This window comes from Furipterus horrens, unplaced genomic scaffold (genome assembly GCF_987537825.1).
Source record: "Furipterus horrens unplaced genomic scaffold, mFurHor1.1.pri manual_scaffold_3, whole genome shotgun sequence".
NCBI lineage: Eukaryota > Metazoa > Chordata > Mammalia > Chiroptera > Furipteridae > Furipterus > Furipterus horrens.
The window spans coordinates 34,257,651-34,277,652 of NW_028327173.1; the positions used below are offsets into that span (position 1 = coordinate 34,257,651).

Here is a 20,002-nt window from a genome sequence, read left to right on the forward strand (position 1 = left end):
ATTAATCACCAGTATCTTATCAAATATTGGTATCATGTCTATAATGGAGCTAAGCACTAAAATGAAATGCAACATCAATGTGAAGATAACATGTTTTTCACATTTTATTCTCTTTCAGCTACTGCATTTTTTGTCAAGGCCTAGGCTGATACAGGGGTACTAACTGCAATGACAAATTTTATGTACTTAAAACCATCAGTGATCTGTCACTTATTAGGCACGTAACCTTGGCCAAGCTCTTTAACTACATGAGTCTCAAATTCCTCATTGTAAAACTTATGGTAATACCTTCTTTATCTGAAAGATTAAATAAGTTTCAGAATCCTGTAACATATGGCACATGTTTTGCACAATGACTCCTGTACTAATGTGAATTATGTATATAAAATTGTTCTATATGTTCTAAAGTGCTATAAAAATGGTAAGATTATCATCACTGACATACATATTAAAGTTAACCTTCTTCATTATAAAAAAATTCTCAAATACAACAGGGTCATTAGAAAATTAAATAAAATAGCTTATGTAAAAAATGTTTAGGACAAGGCAGACTTTCAATAAATATGTGTTTAAAAACCTACAAGTGAAACTCCCAATGAGCCAGGAAGATTTAGTACACTATCTAATCCAGACTATTATATGACTACAATATTTACATACAATAACCTTTCATTTATAAGACAGAATATTATATAGTATATTAAAATCATAAATTATCAATATTTTGAATCCAAAAACTTTCATACAATGTTGAGTCAATATAATGTAAATTCCCATTGTAAGATGATAGTTTTTGTATATATTTTTTAAACACATATATAATTTTATACCTATGTTATTGCTTTAAATATAGCTATACAAATAATTTTTCACATGTCTGCATATATGATAAAATCTATTCTAGAAATGAATATATTGCAAACTTTATAATACTCAGAAATTTTATATACTCTAATTTTTCAAAATCTTTAAATAAATGACTCATTTTTATATTCAACTTACTCATTAGACAATTTATATCTATATTATATATTCAACCACATAAACTTTCACTGCCTTTATCTCCTCTCCTGGCTCTCTCACTGTCAACTCTCAAATTTCTAACTGCATCCTCATTGTGTCCACATGGATATCCCATTATTACCTCAAATAAACCTATCCTTTCTACAAAAAAACCATTTCCTCCTTTGATTCTTCCACTTACATCAATGAATCCCCAAGTTTAAAAACTCAGTCTTTTTTTATCCCTTTCTCTACTCTCTCTGAAAATATACCACATGGAAGGAATAGCTAAGGACTTCGAAGTCAACTAGATTTGGATTACGCCTATTTCTACTTCTTAGTAGTTGTGTTAGCTTAAGCAAGTTACTATGACCTTTCTGAGCCTAGGTTTCCATGTCTGCAAAAATAGAAATTCATCTCACTTACCTTGAAGAATTTTGTAAGACTTAAGTAAAATGCATATAAGTTGCCAAATAAATACTGAGCATTTGACACATATTAATAAAGCAACTTCGCTTTTTTCATCACAACTAGTCATCAAGAACTACAGATCTTCACTTTGATATGCATCCAGTGTCATCACCTGTTCTGGGCCTTTCTCATTTAAATTGCCCAGTTCCAGGTCTCATCTATATAATTCCTTATCCATCTGAGGTAATGGCCACAAAAAAAGCCAGCCTGTCCAGAGGCCTCTGCTTACCTGGCACACTAGCTCACAATAGCACTTGAACTACTTTTCATCAACATGGAAATCACAGAACAGTTCACTCCAACGGGATTCTTTCTGCCCACCTTCCAACACTGTCCTTTATCTCTACTATCACCCTCCCTTCTAATACTAATGTGATCTCTAGGACTGCAACTCTTATAAACTCTCTCCAAAGCTCCTATACTCTTCGTTAAATGTTCCCATTACCACCTTACTCTAAAATCTGACTCTCCTTGGATTGCCCATATTTCCCTCGCAGTCCTCTTAAGAAACTGAGCATTTTTTCTTAACCTAGGATCTCTAAGATAAGAGGTGGAACAGTACTCTCAGTTCCATGTTTGCTTACAGATAATTACTATTCCATCCTTACCCAAAAATGCTTTCTTTTGGGGAGGCCAAGCCACAAGACCAAATCAACCCTTCCCTACTAACAATGAGTTGCTATAGAATTCCTTGTCACTTCTTCACTGAGTGCTGAAAATATAATAAAAAATAAGGCACATATAACAGGGTGTTAGATTTAACATATTAAAATACATTAAAATTAATTTCGCCTGTTTTTTTACATTTTAATGTAGCTACCAGTAAATTTAAAATTACAAATGTGGATCACTGAGCTAGAGCTTCCCATGTCAAAGTCTAGCCTTCAATAGAAGAGGTTCGCTGAATATAAGTTTGGAATTTAAACTTTACTGTACCCTCCCTCTGTAGATTCGATAAGTCTCTACGCTTCTACCCAGACCTATTTTTTATATTCTACTTATACCTACTCTACTCCTGAAAAGTGGGTCTTCTTACTCCCAAATACGCTACACGCATCTATGCCTCTTCCTATCCAGAATACCCTTTTCCTCCTCAACCATAATAGTCTTTCCTGGAATAGGGTGTAGTATTCTTTAAAATACTTGCTGCCTTGACCTATGGAAAGATTATACATCCCACTCTGTCAATCTATAAGACTGAACAGAATTGTGAGCAGAAGTGACATGTGCCATTTCCAACCAGAAGCTTTAATAAGAACGGTTGTTTGGTTCCAATATGGTCTTTTCCTTCTCTTCCAGATAGAAGCTACTCCATCAGCCTAGATTCTGACATAAATATATGAAACAAAACTACTACTGACTCACAGTGTGGACATGTACTGAAAACAAGAAACAAGTCTTTGTTGTTGTTAACCCCTGGGATTTTTGCATCATTCAGTATCCCTGTATAACTTAATCTAAACTAGCTAATATGTCACATCCTTTTATCATCGTCATTCTCATTCTTCAAGATCTTAAGCACCACTCTTACCATAAATTTTCCCCTCATCAGTATAGTTCTAAATTACTTTTTTCCCTTTTAAGTTCCTAGAGTTCAGCTATGACACCTTTTTTATGGCAACTCTGTTCTTATTTTGAATTATTATTATTTAAACCTGAATCATGTATATTGCTTAATGGCTGATAACATCACAAAAACAGAGAAAATCAGATATTATATCCCTCAATAGGAATACATAAAACTACTTTTGAAACAGTCTTAGGGGGGAAAAAGAAAGAAGCCCAAATCTCATCAAGCTTCTAGATATACCCAATTGTTTATAGGAATTATAGAAACAGAAGAATGTATTTTACTATACCATGGAAAAGCAACCAGCAAAATCCAGGAAAACAATCTGCTTTCTTCAAACAAAAAAAATTGCAAAGGGAAAAAAAAGATGATGATAAAATAAACAAATATAAAAACTAACTGGATATTTGATGGTAAGCAATTATTGTTATTTGGTATGATTTTATATATATATATATATATACACACACATATATATTTGGTATGATCGTATATGTGTGTGTGCATGTTATATAGTATTAAATATATATATATATATAAACTACATATGTCTTTTAGAGGTACATATTGAAAAATTTATAGATTAACTTGCATACCTGTGATGTGCTTCAAAATAGTCCTTGGGAAAGAAGAGTAAGAAAGATGAGCATCGTTGATAATTGTTGAAGCTGGATGGTGGGTACTTAGAAGTTCTTATACCATCATTTCTATTTTTCTGTGTATGTTTAAATTTTCCATAATATAAAGGTTATTTTAAATGGCACTAAGAACTAGTCACATAATACAACTTACTTATAGTTTATATTGTGGCTTCTGAACTGGGTGGGTCCAATTACATGTATTTTTTTTTCAAAAAATATAGTCAAAAGTTATACATGGATTTTCAACTGAGCAGGGGTTGGCACCCCTAATCTTCACATTGTTCAAGTGTCAACTGTAGTAGCTTTATAAATATGCTGACCCTATAAGGTTTATAAGGCCCTGAGATAAAATCTGATATTCTAGAAGACTGCCTTCCATGAAAGTAGAAGAAAGAGAATATAAACTTACCTCTCTGCTGGGTTTTTTTTTTCAACTTAGCCTGCCAGAAAGAAAATATATGTATATTTTATATATTTATATATTATAAGTAAGAATATATATATATACAGGGGTAGGCAAATGTAGGTTCACAGTTGTTCATATGAAAAGTAACAATAATTAATAATAATATAGTAAATTCTGTATTTCGCCCACTCACAATTGTAAACTTAACTTTTTCCCACCTCTGTACAGTCACAACAATGGTCTAAAACAGGGGATGCAAAGCCCTGCCTGGTGTGGCTCAGTGGATTGAGCTCTTGTCTGTGAACCAAAGGATCACCAGTTCAATTCCCAGTCAGGGCACATGCCTGGGATGCAGGCGAGGTCCTCAATTGGGGGCATGTGAGAGGCAACCACACATTGATGTTTCTCTTCCTCTCTTTCTCTCTTCCTTCCCCTCTCTCTAAAAATAAATAAATATAATCTTTAAAAATAAATAAATAAAAATAAAATAGGAGTGCAAAATTTATGAGCTCTGCAGATAACACCAAATGAGTGAAGCAGACTGAGAACAAGGAATTAAAGAGAAAATAGTGAATGGTCTGACTAGGTCATACCAGAAAAGCCTTTGCCCTCTACTGAGCTTCAGCCAATAGTGAACATCCATCAACACAGTCAGTTTTGCCAAGTCTCCTGAATTTTCTAGAGAAGGCAGAAATTCATTCCTTCATGTCATATCTTCCTATTTTTAAATAATTTACTATCAATCTAATTTATTTAATTCCTAGTTTATATATTTCCTAAGCCCAACATAATATATCTGATAACTTGATCTACCCCGTCCTGCCAGTTTGCAGCCACTGGTCTAAGAAAAATTCATTATGACATGGTGTAACGAAGGGAGATGTATTCCAGCTATTTCCTGATAGAAAGAAATCATTTTGTTGATAGCCATCGAGATGAGACAAAAAAGGCTTCACCTGATTCACTGTCTCTAATGTTCCTGTTGGATTAATAATTTATTAAAGGTGAGTTCTTTGTGGGCAGTTGTCATTCATTCTCTCTCATCCCAAAACAAGACTCCACTAAATTAGTCTCTGGCATAATTGGAAAGAATGATCACACACTTCAGTTTGAGCAGGTAAATCAAATGAACCAAATATAAATGGTTTTTATCTTTGGTATATACTATAACCAGTCTATCAAAAGACACAATACCCCTAAGTCAGTCCCATTTATGTGAGCCCTAAAGTCTGTCCTAGTTCTGACTCAGGGTCATAGAAGCTGTCCACAGAGAAATTAACTGCGAAGGACTGTAAGGGGCAGAAGAGAGCACCAGAGGCCTTTCACCTTAATGCTAACGCATTTTGATTAACAGGGTATCCATTACAGGAAGGTAAGAGCCTGAAGTTTCTTATGCTCCTATGTTCTACATGGGAGCCTAATTTAACATTTTAAAATCTTATTATAATTTAAAAATAAGAATTAAAGTTACATTCCTAAGACCCAAGGAATCCAATGTGGAAGGAAATGGGAGGTTCTGCTCACAAGTCCAGTTAGATATCCTACTCACCCAATATTGCCTTGTGCCTGATAAAAATTTGCTTATAAACTTGTAAGGGGAAGTGTGCAAAATTAAGAAAGCTGTACACAAAATAACTTGAATATAAGTAACAAGGTGATAAGTATGGTTCAAATAAAGCTTGAACAGCTTGAAATAATTATCTTTATTTAAAATCCAAGTAACTATTTGTATTTTTTAAATGACTAATAAAAACTTGGAAGGCAAAAATAAAGATGGCCTCAGAATTAAGAAATGTGGTGATTCCCTGATGCATCCAAGGATTGCTTTACTTTTCATCAGAAGCCGTTTTCTTAAATTTAGAAAACTAATAAGAATAAAAAATAGATTTTAAACCACTATTTATCATTTTTAAAACTCTGAGGTATTTAAAAGTTAAACTTGATTTTTAGGCATTCCATATACTTATTTTTTAAATTACATTTCCTAGTCTATTTTTTCAAATCAGTTGGCAAGAGTAAGCAGCACATCCACTTTAGACCTGAAATACTTATGAACCAGAGATTTCTATTGGCCTGCCAGACAGATAATACCCAAGTAATAAAAAAGGAGAGAATGAACTTTTTTAAAATAGAAGGGAGAAGGAACCAAAGATCTAGGGTTAGTTTATAGGTCAATCTCTTCTACTTAACCATAGCAATGAAAGGATAGAAAAGCCTGTAGCAGAAAAATCAAGAAAGCTAGAAATAAAAAGATAAAGAGCTTGAAAAACTTAAAATCAGTAGTATAAGAACATTTAGCTTGCTAGAACAGAAGCAAAGGAATTTATCTATTCTCCTGACAATACTTAACTCACTTTTTGAAAACCAATTTTACTGAAACTTTTAACTTTCAAAGTATAAACTGTTCAGAGCAGATATCCACAAGATAAGGATGCTTTTGTCATTCTAATAACAAGAAAACCCATTCTTACAGTTTTAAGTGGGGAAGCAGTGTATTTTCAAGTGTGGCTGGCAACTTTTAATAACATAATGAGAAATGGCATTAAAATTAGGTATCTGAAGAAAACTTTACTTCCATTTCATCAGTATGACATGCACTTCAATGTAAAGTTTACTGAGAACAACTTTTTGCCAAATTCAAACAACTTTGAAAGTCAAGATGCACAAATGATAAGGAACTATTTCTCCCTCCTTCCTTTTCCCCCCAAAAACAGTCTGATCCCAAGGCTAATCTGGCTCACTAATTAGTTACAACACCCATTGTCTCAGAACATAACACTTCAGAATGTAATGAAAAAATATATACAAAACATCAATATCTATGAGTTCCTTAATTGAAGAAATTCAGTCAATTAAAAAACTACTGATCTAGTCACAATGTAAGAATCTGCCAGTGACAGAAAAGATATAATCAGTGTAACAAAACTTAAAAATAGTTCTAACTCTGGCAAATGTTGATGAAAAAAAAAAGAAGGAAGAAAAGAAAAATTCATCTTTTTTTAGGACCTTATTAAATCAGCTTCTAGAAATAAAAAGAATAAATTAGGTCATAATTCCCTCCTCAAAATATAGGAAAAATTTGCTTTTACAAAGTTGAATCCTAGACTACTTTTATATTAAATTAAAAGATCCAGTCTCTTCAGAGAAGAAGAGTAAAAATTATCCACCCCGCTTCATTAAACCACTAGATTCTTTATCCAGTTCTATGAGTGATGCTAAGTTTCAAATCAAAGACCCCAGAATACAGATACATAAACCTAAACTGAGATAAAGCCTTTCAGTCTTTTATAGAATAGTTAAAAGCATTTTATCAGACTGCAAAAATTTTACTAGCATTTCCCATAATTATTGCTATTCTTGTGGCGGCACTACGGCAATGGCATTAGCAGGATAGGAAGTTAGGATCTTACTGCTTTGTATAATGTTTCCAATTTTAATTAAAATTATTTTAAGTACTTAATGTATTTGTGACACTAGGACACATGTCCCAACCAAACACATTTATAAAGTTGCTTTCTTCTGGTACCTGGGGTAGCTACATGATCAGAGAGGCTCTTTACATATATATGAAGCTGCATGTGTCAGGGAATAAAGGGTATTAATTAATCAAATGAAATTATAATTTCTACTCTACCATGTAAATTATATGTACTCTCACAACTCTATTGAGTAAAGGATTAGTAGCACCATTTTAAAGATGAATAAAACTGAGGCTTAGAAAAGCACTATTACACAGTAAGTGTTAGGTAAAGCTGGAATCTTAAACCCAATCTGTTTAATTCCAAAACCCATGCCTCATTTACTGTGTCACATTGCCTAAAGAAACAGACACCTCCAAATGAGGATTTAAATTAGCTTGTTCTGTCACCAGTTTACCAATCTGTTTGTATTATATTCAATTAGGAAATTTTGTTTGTAAAATATCAAAAGTTTCTCCATTTTTCCCTTTCATCTGTGTCAACATCCTCAGCTTCCAATAACCTAAGTTCAAATATTAAACCTAAAATTTATGGATAAAAAATGTTTCATTCATTTGGCCCACAAATAGTTACCAAATGCCTACTGTGCAGTAAATAGAGTTGTCTAAGATGAGAATCTTCATTAACCCCATGATTAGAGTAATTATAAACAAATGAGCATTTTTTAATACATTTGTCTGAAAATTAAACTATGTTTTAACTTTTCTTCTAAGTAAGAAAATTGGTGTTATTTTAAGTTCTACTGTGTGCCATTCCCTCCTATCATTAACAAGATCTTATATGTAGAAAATAAAGCCAGGAGGCAGAGTGGAGTAGTCCTTGATAGGACTGATGTATGGACTTGTAGCCAGATAGACTTGGGTTATAGTTCCAATTCTAGTACTTATGGGTTGTATAACCTTAACTACATCACTTATTATTCTGAACCCCAATTTTCTCAGACATAAAACTGCAATAATTATATCCCCTTTGCAGGAATTTCATGAGAATTAAACCAAATATGTGTAAAGTGACTAAAAAAAAAGAGGTACAATACAAATAGCAAAAGACTGGCTTACTGAAATAACTAACTTTATTTTTAAAGGTCATTACTATAATAGCTGATTATTTATCTCTCTCCATTTTAGGGCATTCATTATTATTTATTGAATTGAATCAAGAAATTTAGGTTACAGTTCTGGCTCTTGTTGCTAGTTTTGTGACCCTGCACAAATCACTTAACCCCTAACATCCCATATAAAGATAAAAATCACACTTCCCTTACTGTATGTGATGTTATGCATGTCTTTTCTACTTACAGGGGAGCAAGAATGGGAAGAATGGAAAGAACGGGCTTTGGAATCAGAAAGACCAGCTTTCTAGTCACATAAGCCTAGACTAATTAATTTACAATCTTGAACCTATCTCTGTAAACTTGGATTCTTTCTTCAGGTCTATTGTGGAGCAAAATGAAAGAAAGAAAACAAAGTAAGCTACAAAGGAAATAAAAGTATACAATAAATCTTAGGAGCCAGAATTTCCTTTGGACCTGCTTTAGTACATACAGATGCTATTAAATCACTGTCCGACAAAGCATTTCTACTTTGAAGATTTCAGATTCTTAAATGTAACCTCATTACTAACAAGTAGAGCATTTCCTTTTTTTTTTTTTTTTATCCTCACCCAAGGACATGTTTGTTTATTTGTTTTTTGTTTGTGCTTGTTTGTTTTTAGAGAGAAAGGAAGGGATGGAGAGAAACATCAATCTGTTGTCTTTTGTAGGCGCGCCTACCAGGAACTGAACCCACAACCTAGGTATGTGCCCTGATTAGGAATCAAACCTGCTACCTTTCAGTTTACGAGAAGATGCCCAACCTACTGAGCCATACCAGTCAGGACAAGTAGAGGATTTCTTAACCTGGGTTTCTGTACATAGACATTATCTTCTGAAATTATATTCAAAATTCTGTGTCCACACATAGCATGCATTTTCATGAGAAAGAATTCATTGTCATTTCATCACATATTCAAAGGGATCTATGACCCCAGAAATGTTTAAGAAAAAATGGGGGAGGGGGGCAAGGAATATATATAGTCTTTAGTTCTGTTAGTAAATGAGCAATACTAGCAATGTCCTGAATAAGCTCTATTCTCTCACCACACGACTACCCAGTGCATAGCTCTCTCTGCCCTCCATTCCTCTTCCCTACTCCTAGTCTCCCTGCTTCACCAGGCTAATTCCTTCTTATCATTCAAGACTCATAGTGTCCTTCCTCTAAGAAGCTTTACTGAACTGCTGCTACCACCACCACCCTCAGAATGTCAGGGAACCATCCTCTGGTCTCAGAATTCTCTATACCACTCTATCAATGCCTGTATGGTAATTTTCTGTTTCTAACTCTATTCTTCCTCCATTAAGATGGGAGCTCCGTGAAGGCAGACTTTGTCTAATACATTTCCAAATTATCAGTTTTGCACAATGCCTGATACATGGCTGATATTCATTATATATTTTTGAATAAATAATTTTTAAATGAATAACACAATCTACAACATAGTGATTTCTTCTACAAAGCCATGACACAGAGATTAATATATAATAATTAGTGACTTCTAAGACTCCTGAAAAAAGGCAAGCAAAGTATAACTGATAGCAGAACTTTTCCAATCCCCTTCCACCAAAACTCAGAGATATTTCCGTAACCTTGTTGAATGTTATTTTTGTTTTTGTTTTTGTTTATGGAAACTTGATTTATTATAGAACTGGCCTTGCATATCAGTTGGAAAAAATGGACTATTTAATGATCATCTAAATTCATACACAAAATTAATTCTGATTAGATTCAAAACATAAATGTAAAGAAAAACTGTGACACTTTCAGAAGACAATAGAAAACATGTCTTTCTTTTTTATATTTCTTTTTTTATTGTTGTTCTATTACAGTTGTTCCATTTTACCCCCTCTGCTCTCCCCTGCCCTGTCCACCTCCCCCCTTTCCCACAGTCAATCCCCATTTAGTTGTCCATGTCCATGGGTCATTTTTACTAGTTCCTTGACTAGACCCTTCTTTAAGAATTTCCAATCCTATATAAAAGTTTTGAATCCTATATACAAATCTAGGAGTCTTTTCATGTTTATTTGTTTTGTTTTCCTTCAGTTGACATGCAAGACAATTATTTTGCAAGGCTGTTTAGACTCAAATGTTCACAATCAACAGTTCTCAAAAATACATGACAAATAAAAACATCTTTCTTTGGAGTTTGAAAAAAAGAGAAATCTCTTTTACAAATCCCATTAAGTAAATGGAAAATATAAATAGTAAAAAATTATCATATTCCCATATACTGAACGCCATAAATGAATTACTGCAAGTTCTCTCACTTGCAGTAATTTTTACAATCAAAGAAAATCCAACTATGAATAAAATTTTTCTTAAATCAATACTAAAATTAATACGTACTCCATTACTAAAATTTAACAATTAATAAAAATGTTCTGAAACTCATGTAAGACTGTGCTGCTCTAATGACTCAAAGACAAAGCTGTGACTTTAAGACAATGTATACAAAATATTGACATCCTTCTGACCTCCTTAATGCATATAGTTCTCTAGTATCTCTCATTGAAAATGACACTGAGCCAAGATACTGAAACTGAAGACAAATATGCCATTCATAGTGCTCAGAAATACAGAAATTATTAGAGCTCCTTAGAAGAAATAAGCACATGATGTTCATAGAAACAAAGGCATTTCTGTCCCAATAGTTTTGTAATTTTTAATAAAGCTATGGTCACTGATGTTACAGAAGATATAAAGGAGGCAAAAAATAAATTGAAGTTTTAAAAATATTTTGTAATGGAGATAAAATTATATAAATTCACATTCTCTTTTCCATAATTCCAGAATCCCTAAATCTCTAAAAAGAGTAATATTTTTCATAACTCTGGTGATAAAACTAATTTGTCAGCAAAATTGAACCTAAATTGATGTAAAGCTATTTATAACTTTTTATCAAATAGTGTGAATGTGATACTAATGTGTTTGATTACAGGGCACTCTCCCATACCCCATTGGGGGTACTATGTAATCAACAATACATATTTGTATTACCTATCTTTAATTAAAAAAGTCTGAATTCTGAAATACATTTGCAGCCAAGACTATTACATTTTCATATTATCAAATAAGGGATTAGAGACTTGGATTTCCTCTTCTTTTAATAGTGATTTTACTACCAAGCCTGTAGGAAAACGCATACATACACCCACAGACTGAGACAGACACACAGACACTCACACATATACACCAGCAATTTTCAACAGGTGTGTCACGAGAATTTTTAAAACATGCAATACCTGACTATTCAGTCAGAGGCACTGACCTCTTTTCCCTTAGATTGTCAAATTAAAAAATGGCAACAGCCAACATAACAATGGTCATCCGGTATGAATGAATCAAAATTACTGTATTTTTCACACTATAAGATGCCTCTGACCATAAGACACACCTACGCTTAGAGGAGGAAAACAAACATACAAAAAAATATTTTGTATCCCTGGCTGATGTGGCTTAGTGGGTTGAGTGCCAGCCTGAGAACCAAAGGGTCACAGGTTCGATTCCCAGTCAGGGCACATGCCTGGGTTGCCAGCGACGGTCCCCCAGTTGGGGGTGTGCGAGAGGCAACCACACAGGGATGTTTCTCTCCCTCTCCTTCTCCCTCCCTTCCCCTCTCTTTAAAAATAAATAAATAAAACCTTTGAAAAAAATATTCTGAACCAAATTGTGTACTAAAATATTTAATAAAATATAACAGAATAATATTTCAACCATGTAAAGTGAACAGCAGTCAATAGCAGTATTAAGAACCATCATCGCCATCATTAATAAATGAGGAGAGACTTTAAGGTTCAGGTACTCTTCTAGTTTTCTAGGAACCCCAAGAACTCATCATCGCTAGTGTCAGAATTTATGAAGCTCAGTTGCTCACAATCACTGATATCGCTTTCTTTGCTTTCTCCATACTGACCAGACACCCTGAGATTCAGCAGTAAAGTGGAACATTTAGGCATCCCCAGGGGTTTCACATGGGCCCACTGCTTCCGCTTCTAACAGCTGTCTCCACCACTGACAGGTCAGGTAATGCACATTACGGTCTGTGATGCAATATTCACTCCATAAGATGCACAGACAATTTCCCCCCACTTTTGGGGGGGAAAAAGTGCATCTTATGGAGCGAAAAATATGGTATGCCTATTTTTTGCCAGATCAGCAAAAAATACATTTTTGGGGTGTGCTGCAGCATTTTAGTAATTAGTTTATGTGTGCCATGAGATGAAAGCGTTAAAAATCACTGGTGTACACAGGTTAAGCTACCTTTTGTTTGGGGTTTAAGACATTAAACACTTCCCATACCTTATCTCTAATTCTCACCAGAAAAGTGGTACTATCACCAATTTACAAATAAGAAAACTAAAGCCAAAAAGGCTTACCTATTTTCCCCAACTACTAACAAAAGATAGAAAACATTATTCTCATGATTAAGGCTTTATAAAATTTCAATATTCTGCCTATGGATGACTTCAGATACATAAAGTTGTTTATTTTTAAAAATTCATTTCTTTCAAAAAGAAAGTGAGCAAAGGTACAGGCCATTTTAACAGACTGCACCATTCTAACATTTCTAGGCTATATGGGTCTCCACAAAAGTAACAAACAGCAATAGAGGAAAACAAATTATCTTGCCAGGTAATCCAAACAAAAGCTTTTTTGTGACAGTTGGACAGGAGAAATAAGAACCTGAGAAACTGAAGCAGCTGTCATCTAGCCTGAGACTAATATTCCTGTATTTAGTTAACTATAAGCTTTCTTTTTTATTATTAACAATCGCACTGTTTGAGAGGGAGAAAAATTCTAACATTCATGTCCTGATTTTAAAGTACAGTATTTAAAAGAACTTCTCTTTGCAAATCTGACCTTCTTACAGATCTATCACTCCTTCAAGAAATTCCTCAAGATCCATCTTATATAAGACATGTTCCATGAAGACAGTTCATACAATTCTACATTCTCCAGAACTTGGTGTCTGCCTTTCTTATCAATTATACCAATGAAGAAAAATGAAAAAGAATCTATAATATTTATTACTGTCTGTTTAAAGCTTGCTTTTGGCCCTGGCTGGTGTGGTTCAGTTGGTTGGAAAATCGTCCTGGAAACCAAAATGTCATGGATTCAATGACTGGTCAGGGCACATGCGGGAGTCAACTCTCCCTCCCTTCCCCCTCTCTAAAATCAATAAGCATGTCCTCAGGTGAGGGTAAAAATAATAATAATTTTTTTTAAATTAAGCTTGCTTGTATATGTAATACACCTGAGTTATTTTATATTCAAACTTCAGGGAAATATCATTTATCGGCCTCTTCAGGTATATTATCGCTATGATTCACAACCATCCTACAAGAAATCATCTTCATTTCACAGATGAAGAAACTGATCAGAATATTTGAATCCAAGGTCCATATCAATTAAGTCACAGAAGCAGAATTTAAACAAGAATCTGAGCCCCAGTTCTTTTCTATTTCACCTTTGCTAATGTATGCTTAACTTAGAATCTTTCCTATAGAGCAAGAATTTTCATCATGGTTGTTATTTCTTCAGTATGTTGTATGTTGCAATACAAACAGAAAGCCAAATAATAAATCTGGATGATGCTAAAATAACCAAAAAACTACCATCTCACACTAATTATTTGCAGATCTTAAGCAAGTTGCTTAAATTCTCTGTGCCAAAACTTCCTCACATATTAATTAGAGATACTACCTTAGAGAGTAGTTATAATGCTGAAGTAGATTAAGACATATAAAGCACTTAGTACAATGTTGGGCACGTAATAAACAACTTCATAAACGTTAGCTAATGCCATTAAGATGAAAAATCACCTGATGGACATATTCTGTACCAGATGACTCCAGCCAGCAATAGCTGGACTCCTAATCCAAAGGTAGTCAACCCAACACTAGCTTGTGATCTATGTATGACATGATCTAATGGGAAAAGATGATGTGTGTCAATCAGATTCTCTCTCTTGGGAATCTGAATTGAGAGACAAGAATTGAGCCAGTTAATAGTGATTCAAAAGTTAAATGGTTTGGCTTCTTCTGCCTTGATCAAGTTTCTCTCATCCAGGTTAGGAACGATGCTAAATCTATTGCTGAATCTAGTGTTTCAGTCATCCTTTTTATATCACTGAGTAGCATTCAATCTATTGAATATGCCATTCATCTTGAAATATTCTTCTGGTTGTCCTCTTATCTCTCTAGTTGTACCTTTCCAGTTTCTTTGGAAGGCACTGAAATATTGTAGCTACCCAAAATTTCATCCCAGGTCTCTTCTCCCCACACTCTTAACTCTTCCTCTCAGGAATTTCATCCACACTGTGCCTTCAGTAATTATCTCTATGGCAGCTCAGACTTTTCTTGTTAATTTACCTGCCTTGTCAATCTCTCCACTTATTTGGATATCTCAAAGATACCTCAGACTCCATATATCCAAAATCAAACTCGTGATCTTTACTCTTAAACCTAGCCAAGATCCCTTCCAGTGCTGCCTAGTCTCTGCAATAGCACCACCTACTATGCAGAGGCACAAATTAGAAAATTAGAAATATGCCTTCATACTTCCTTCTCCCTCATCTCCATTTTTTCATGAAGTTCTATGAATTTTATCTCTTAGATATTTATCAATTCCTTCTCTCCATCTCCACCGTTACCTTCTAACAAGTCTCTTATATCTTCTGTACTCTCCACATGCAGCCAGTTATTTTTTTGTAATGATTCTAATCATGTCATGCTCCCACTTAAAAGCTGTCAATGGCTTCCCATTATTCTTGGGACTTGTGACCAAAATTTGTATCATAGCTTGCAAGACCCTGCAAGATCTGCTTCAGTTTTCCTTTTTTCCCCTCCTATTGCCCTGCTTTCAGCCACACCTGTCTCCCTTTAGATCCTTAAACACAACACATCATATTTCCCCCTACCTTTGCACCTTTGCACATGATTTTCCTCTCCTAGATCACTCTTTGCCCTTCTCTTCATTTATTCAGTCATGATTATATCTCAGCTAAAATATCACTTCATCAGAGAAAGCTTCTTAAGACTCTAGACAGTATGAGGTCATTCAGTTATCATTTAATAATACTTTATAACCTACTCTACACAAGAAGCCCTGGCTGGTTTGGCTCAGTGGATTGAGCGTCGGCCTGCAAGCTAAGTGTCGCTGGTTCGATCTTCCAGTCAGGGCACATCAGAGAAGGAAAACTCTGATTCCAAAAAACCTCCACTGCCTTGCGGCATACCTCTTCAGGGGAAAGGCTAAGGGAGTAAACCCCGACAGAAAATCCGGAGCCGGAGTCCCTAAGGCGGTTTGATGTTGTAGTCAACACCGGCAACTCCTGCGGCGCACCTGAAGCCAAGCTGTATTGACTCCGTCTTTCCCTTGGACCCTTCAGCTGCGAAGAGAGGGGGGGTCTGCTGCATGGGCAACAGCAGACCCTCCATATCACCCTGCCCAGGCTCTGTAGCTTCAGCTTCACTGGAGAGGACACTCCAGCGTCATCGCAAGATGTCGATTCAACACGGGAGGAGACAGATACCGTGTCACTCCCGAGTCGGACTGCACAGCCATTCTCGGCGGTGCAGATAGACTCTTAAGAAGCTACACCATCGTCTCTTGAGGCTCTGTAGCTTCAGCTTCACTGGAGAGGACACTCCAGCGTCATCGTAAGATGTCGATTCAACACGGGAGGAGACAGATACCGTGTCACTCCTGAGTCGGACTGCACAACCATTCTCGGCGGTGCAGATAGACACTTAAGAAGCTACACCATCGTCTCTCAAGACGGACGGCTGCCGACGACGACTCTACACAAGGTACAGTTTTGGACATGTGGGATTGACAAGCATAACAAAGACCCTTGCTTTCATGAATCTTACATTCTAGTGGAAAAAAGACATGCAATAAGCAATAAAAATAGTAAGTAGATTAAATAATATATTTGAAGACAGTAGATTTATGGGAGGGAGGGGAGAACAAGAAAAGAGAATCACAAGCAGGGAGTTTCCAGTGCCTAACTTGTTTCCTTGAATATAGTTGGCTCTCAATAAATATTTGTAGGTGGATGAATAAATAAAGGAATAATCATGTTTAAGTTGTGAGAGAGCTTCAACTATGAAATGAGTAGAGGAACTAACTACTTATTGGAAGAAAAAAAGATGCCATGAAAATAAGAGAAGCCACGCAGGTCTTCAATCATTCTTGATGGCTTCATAGAGTTTCCAGTTCTAGTCACTGTAAGGTCTTACCATAACCACCACCTCCCTCTCCAACCCCCAAGGACTGGATAATTCGAGTAGGTCAATCATGTAACCAAAATACCTAATCAGGACACATATACAAGATTATGTCACTTTCATCACCCACCACCACACATATCCACAAGCCATTGCTCTTCAACACACACACACACACACACACACACACACACACACAGATATATTACTTGTATTAAGGCTCCAGTTCTTCTGTCCCCAGCCCCTTTTAGGGACAAACCTCTTTCCACATATGCAGGACTGTAAAACCCCTTACTGTCTTCTATAATCCTGTAAGACACTCAGGTCACTATCTCTCCAAGCCCAGCCATACCCACAAGCAGGTCACCTAAGGAAGATGATCCTGGGTCTCCCTTCCTGTCAGTCTTCTTGCCTCTTAAAGACTATCTTCCATCCACAGATATGCGGATATGCAACCCTTTGATCCTGAATGACCTTCAAGCTCACTGATCCCACATACTTTCACACTCAGGCTCCAGCCTCCTTTGGTAGGGTTTTGAAGGACTGGAGCTCTGGGTGTTCCCTCAAGCCTCTTGTCCTTTTAAGGACCCATTTAAGGAGTTGTATACTTCCTCTGTGACCAGGAGTGAGCCTAAGGCACCAGATCACCTCAAAAAACAAATACTCGGTGTATATCCTCCTTCCATAGCACTGCCTGATATTAAAGTAAAACTTCTCTTAAATAGACCTGCCTCCTCAGAATTAGAGCCCCTCTCCCCCAAACAATGCCCTTTTAGGGAGCCCCCTCCTCATGTTCCCACAGGATCATGTATATCCTCTCCATGACGCAGCCTACCCCTGTGATCAGCCCCTCATGAAGGGTGTCCCTCAGGATTGGAGTCCTGTGTCCTCCCTGGGGTCCCATGTTCACTCAGCAGTGTCACACTCCCCCACACACCCCTCTGCCACCGGGACTCCGAGGTCCCTGCCCGCCACTCAAGAGGGATGCACCTCACTTGACCCCTGACCCCGAGGTCATAGCGCCAACGCGCAAACACCCAGAAGCGCCTCCTCAGGAGCAAGGCCATGTTCAAGTCCCCTGTCCCTACACACCCGTGCTGCCTCAGCTCTTCCCCTGGTCGAACGCCCCCACAGACCTGCCTCAGGCGCCGTCTGGCTCCGCTCCGCCATTTTTTGTGATTCCTCCGCCTCAGAGCCCACGAGAAAATCGCGGGGCAGTGGGGAGCGGGCTATACGATCTGCAGGCCGGCAGGAGCTCCCTGCGGAAGACGCGGCGTGACAGTTGCCAGGGCAACGGGCAGCCGAAGCGCGGGCGAAGGGCGCGTGCCGGGGGGGGCGGTCCGGGAGGAAGGGATGTTGCTATCGTCCAAGGCCCCGCCTCCTCAGCGCGAGCCCCGGGGTGGGGGGTGCCCAGGCGCCTAAAGCGCTGGGACTCCGCAGTGGTTCTTCCCTGCAACCGGGCAGCCTTGTCCTGGCAACTGAGCATGCTCCGCCGCTTCTGGGGCACAAGGACCAGATTTGCTGGGACGGCATTCTCCTGCCACCGACGGGGGTTCTCGTGCTGACCACGCCGGATAGGCTGGCTTTTCTGTGGTTACTACTTAAGTTGGCAAGCTTGAGGATAGGCTTCTTGATTTCCCAACGATTCTCCACCCCGACCCACCGTGTGCCTGGCCTGGTGGAGGAGCTGGGTAACAAGTCTGCAACTGAAATGCCCTGAGAATGAACAATTCTGTGTCCCCCCCACCCCAAACACGCAGAGGCCCAACGTCTCCGTGCATCACTGTCCTAACACTTACGGTGTGTTATGCATTACGGTACCTACTTCTCTTTCCCTCCATTGATGGCGAGCTCCCCTGATATCTGGGATCGGTCTCTTCATCTTTGTATACTCCATAAGAGCGTAGTGCTGTGACAAAAGTGTTCAGTAAATGTTTGTGGAATGAAAAATGATTTCCTAAGTTCACTACTTCACATTCCTACCAGTGTTACTGGGCACTTAATTTTTTAAACAAGTACCTTGCTAGGTAGCCCCCCCCCCCCAAAGAGTTCACACAGAAAGGAAAAGAGATTATGGTTTTGATGGAAGTTAACTAGTATCCCAAGTGCTGCAGGATCATAGAGATGAAACTTTAAATTGGGGGATGGGAGTAATCAATGAAGACTTATGGGAGGAGTGGATGGATACCCGGTGGGAGTCTTGAAGAATGAATAGCTGTCAGCCAGGCAAAAAAAAAAAAAAAAAAAGAGGAAGACTGTGACAAGCAGAGGGAACAGCATGAGCCAAGGCACAGAGGGTTGGGGGTCAGCTGTGACACTGCAAGAAATCCAGTATGAGGAGAACACAAACCCTGCAGGGAAAAGTGTTAGCCCTACAGAAGTTACTGTATAGTTAGGTAGTGTCTTCATTTGGGTTCCCCAAAAACAGCCTAAGGAAAGGGCTTGAGTGCTGGTAATGTGGGAGATAAGCCCATGAACTGAAGTGAGGTGGAGAGAGTGAAAGAGAGATGGGGGGCGGGGGGACAAGAAAAATTGTGTTATTGAGCTGAGTGCTTTTGTGGACAACTGGGCTTAATCTCACTGAAGACCTGCTGAAGAACTACGTAAAATGTGCCTCAGCATTGTCCCACTAAAGAACAAGAAATATGGCTCATTTACTTCTTAATTCCCATCCCCACTGACTGAGGATTACCTCCATCCCACATCTTGAAAGCTTTTACATTTCCTGGTTATGCATGCCCAAAACTAAGAAGCCTTCTAGAGTTTGTGAGAAAGCCTTGAGGCATAAAAGCAGAAGGATCAGAAAGTTTTTGAGATGGGTTGCTGACAACATGCATAGAACTCTTCATTCACCCGAACAGTTGAAATTAGGGATAAAGTGTGGGCACCACAAGAATCTTCCATAGAAAGCTACATAAAAATATCCATCAGAAACATCCCTCACATTTGAGCAGTTTAAAATTCATAAGCCATGTCGACACAACCATCAAAATAAAAATCAACAAGTTTCACAAATCAATCCTAATGATTGGTAAAAGCTGTGGAAAGTATAGGAATTTTAGTGTGGGAAGAGTCACTGAGGGCTGAGGACAAATGAGCTTTACTAAA

At 37.3% G+C, this 20,002-nt stretch overlaps 1 protein-coding gene across 1 annotated transcript in view; it reads right to left on the bottom strand.

Moving 5' to 3' along the window:
* AGBL4 (AGBL carboxypeptidase 4) overlaps positions 1-18,218 on the bottom strand; it is a 1,058,495-nt gene extending 1,040,277 nt beyond the window's left edge. Inside the window, exon 1 of the mRNA XM_090269428.1 lies at positions 18,031-18,218. Coding sequence (XP_090125554.1) covers positions 18,031-18,064 — 34 coding nt within the window. The 5' untranslated portion in view covers positions 18,065-18,218. The remainder of the gene's footprint in view (positions 1-18,030) is intronic.
* Positions 18,219-20,002: the final 1,784 nt, after the last annotated feature.